The sequence below is a fragment of the Bos taurus genome, chromosome 15, assembly GCF_002263795.3.
Source record: "Bos taurus isolate L1 Dominette 01449 registration number 42190680 breed Hereford chromosome 15, ARS-UCD2.0, whole genome shotgun sequence".
NCBI classification, from domain to species: domain Eukaryota; kingdom Metazoa; phylum Chordata; class Mammalia; order Artiodactyla; family Bovidae; genus Bos; species Bos taurus.
This window is the reverse complement of record NC_037342.1, coordinates 81,679,645-81,682,851: the sequence shown is the minus strand read 5'-3', so window position 1 is coordinate 81,682,851 and position 3,207 is coordinate 81,679,645. Positions and strand designations below refer to the sequence as shown.

General features: G+C 39.2%; 1 protein-coding gene across 1 annotated transcript; it reads left to right on the top strand.

The window, feature by feature from the left end:
* The first annotated feature begins 1,093 nt into the window (after window positions 1-1,093).
* Window positions 1,094-2,043, top strand: OR5B148 (olfactory receptor family 5 subfamily B member 148). The gene is given in 2 exon segments (XM_002693794.6): window positions 1,094-1,988; window positions 1,991-2,043. Coding segments are annotated over 2 exon segments (948 nt in total).
* The last annotated feature ends 1,164 nt before the right edge of the window (window positions 2,044-3,207 follow it).

Sequence of the window (3,207 nt, the reverse complement as noted above, 5' to 3'; positions counted from 1 at the left end):
ATAAGTCTGAATTTTGCAATAAGGAGCTTAGAACATGATATATTAAAACTTCTGTTGTTAGATCAAGTATATTCCCCTTGATACAATTGTAGTGAAATGAAGTAAATTGCAGTAACCTATTTTGTTACATGAATATTCTGTATCAGTTTTTAAAGTCTGACTTGTGATGCCAACATATCTCATTTAGTAAAAATCCTGTAATTTTTCATAAGTGACCTCTATTTCTGAACTTAAATGTTATCGTTTACTAGGGTAGAAGATTGGGTTGTATTATCTACAAAATCTTTTAAGCTAGAATAGTCTGTTTTCCTGTTGTTGTTACTATTTAGTCTCTAACTCATAACAGATTCTTTGCAACTCTGTGGAGTGTAGCCCTCCAGGCTCCTCTGTCCATGAGATTTCCCTGGGTTGCAATTTCCTTCTTCAGGGGATCTTCTTAGCCTAGGGATTGAACCCGCATCTCTTGCATAGCAGGTGGATTCTTTACTACTGAAAATTGATAGGAAACCTATCAATTTAACAATGATGTTTTGTTATTAGGCCCAGTGAAATTCACAGAATCCTGATATAAAATATTCAGCTCAGTTCAATTCAGTTGCTCAGTCATGTCTGACTCTTTGTGACCCCATGGACTGCAGCATGCCAGGCTTCCCTGTCTATCACCAATTCCCAGAGTTTGCTCAACCTCATGCCCATTGAGTCAGTGATGCCATCCAACAATCTCATCTTCTGTTGTCCCCTTCTTCTCCTGCCTTCAATCCTTCCCAGCATCAGAGTCTTTTCCAATGAGTCAGTTCTTCCCATCAGGTGTCCAAAGTATTGGAGCTTCAGTTTCAGCATCAGTCCTTCCAATGAATATTCAGGACTGATTTCCTTTAGGATGGACTGGTTGGATCTCCTTGCAGCCCAAGGGATGATCAAGAGTCCTCTCCAACACCACAGTTCAAAAGCATCAATTCTTTGGCACTCGGCTTGCTTTATGGTCCAAGTCCACATCCATACACTGGACACTATGATAGTTCTAACTCAGTTACTTAACAGTTCCTTTTCTTTTCTCTTTTTAATTGCTATAGGACACTCACATAACGTACAAATGACCCCAAAGAACAGTACAGAGGTGACTGAGTTCATTCTCGCCGGGATAACTGATGACCCACAACTGCAGATCCCACTCTTTCTAGTGTTCACACTCATCTACCTCCTCACTCTGGTTGGGAACCTGGGGGTGATCACGCTGATCCTGCTGGACTCTCGTCTCCACACTCCCATGTACATCTTCCTCAGCCAGCTCTCCCTGATGGACTTTGCTTACTCCACAGCTGTCACTCCCAAAGTGATGGCAGGATTCCTCACGGGAGACAAGGTCATTTCCTACCATGCTTGTGCTGCTCAGTTTTTCTTCTTTGCTGTCTTTCTCATTATGGAAACTTTTCTTTTGGCCTCAATGGCCTATGACCATCATGCAGCGGTGTGTCAACCACTCCATTACACCAACATCATGACACCAAGGGTGTGTGCCTCAATGGTCGTAGGGTCCTATGTTCTTAGTTTTCTGGAGGCCTCTGTGCACACTTGGAACATATTCAGTCTCTCTTTCTGCAGATCCAGGGTGATTGATCACTTTTTCTGTGATGCTATTCCTCTCCTGGCTCTCTCATGCTCAGACAACAAGAGAAGTGAGATTGTGTTTTTCATTTTGGCAGGCTTCAATATCATCTCTTCTGTCCTGATCATCTTGATCTCTTACTTGTTTATCTTTGTCACCATTCTGAGGGTGCGCTCATCTGAAGGACATCAGAAGGCCTTTTCCACCTGTGCATCCCACCTCACTTCCGTCTCCATCTTCTATGGGACAGGCGCCTTCATGTACCTACAGCCCGGCTCCCGCCATTCCATGAGCACAGACAAGATGGCGTCTGTGTTCTACGCCATAGTCATCCCCATGCTGAATCCTCTGATCTATAGTCTGCGGAACAAAGAGGTCAAGAGCGCCTTTCACAGGCTGTGTGGAAAGCAACATCTTCTATAAAATTCATATCTTAATTATATAGATACAAGAATAAGGTGGTTTCATACAGGTCAGATCAAGTTATGGGAAGTATAGGCCAACATTATGCACATTTTTGATATACTTTCTCAAGTTCTTAACCAAGTCTATGACACAAGTGGCGTGAAAACAGGATATCTCAGGAATAATAGCTTAGGAATATCAACCTTGAACCTAGAAGTCTTAGTGCATAGTTTCTTCTTAGTTACATTTCATTATTTCTCATGATCATCCCATCTCACTTTATTCAATGCCTATTTAAATACATGCCCACAGAAACATCATTTAAGCAAGCTGGTGCAACTCACACATCCATGAGTGACAGAAAAATGAGTTCAAAGATGAATGGGATTAGTCTATTTTCATAGTATAATTTAAAGCAGTGATTATGATATCTGATAATTCATTCTTAAATGTAAACTTGGTGTCAAATAGTCTGGATATAGGTTTATTGCTTAATTTTTGTTTCTGTTCTTGTTTCAGTGATAATCAACATCATTATATGGTTATCTTTAATTAGCTCAATTCTTGTCTTTATCAACTCATTATGCAGAAGTTGCATTGTCATATGACAATTTTAAAATATCAGACCAGAGTAAGAGAAATAAGAATAATGGCATATTTTAATTCACTGAAAAAAATAGCCTTTAATTTTAAAGTAAGGCTTCAATCCATCTTCAGATGGTCAATCTTGTACTCCTTTAATGCTCCCTCTTTCATGTAGGCATTCAGGCCACCAAATTATAGATTGGCATTTGGGCTCAAATTAGAGGTTGACCTGATTGGTCCTTGCCAATCTCCAAGAATAACCTATCCTGGCTTTTAAATTTTGGCATATTAGGACACTATGAATCATTCAGGGTTATGATAACACTTATAAAGATACCTTTTAAGGCAATTTGAAGACTTAACATCATGCATGACAAGTTTGATTTATTCCATGGTCACATGAGTGGCTCATCATACAGAAATCCATGTGGGACAGCACATTAACAAGAGAAAAGTTTAAAAATCACACAGTAGCCTATATGGGAAAAGGATCTTAAAAAAGAGTAGATATTTGTATAATTGATTCACTTTGCTGTATACCTGAAACTCACACAACATTATAAATCAACTACAGTCCAATAAAATTTTTTAAATGAAAAACATTTTTAAAT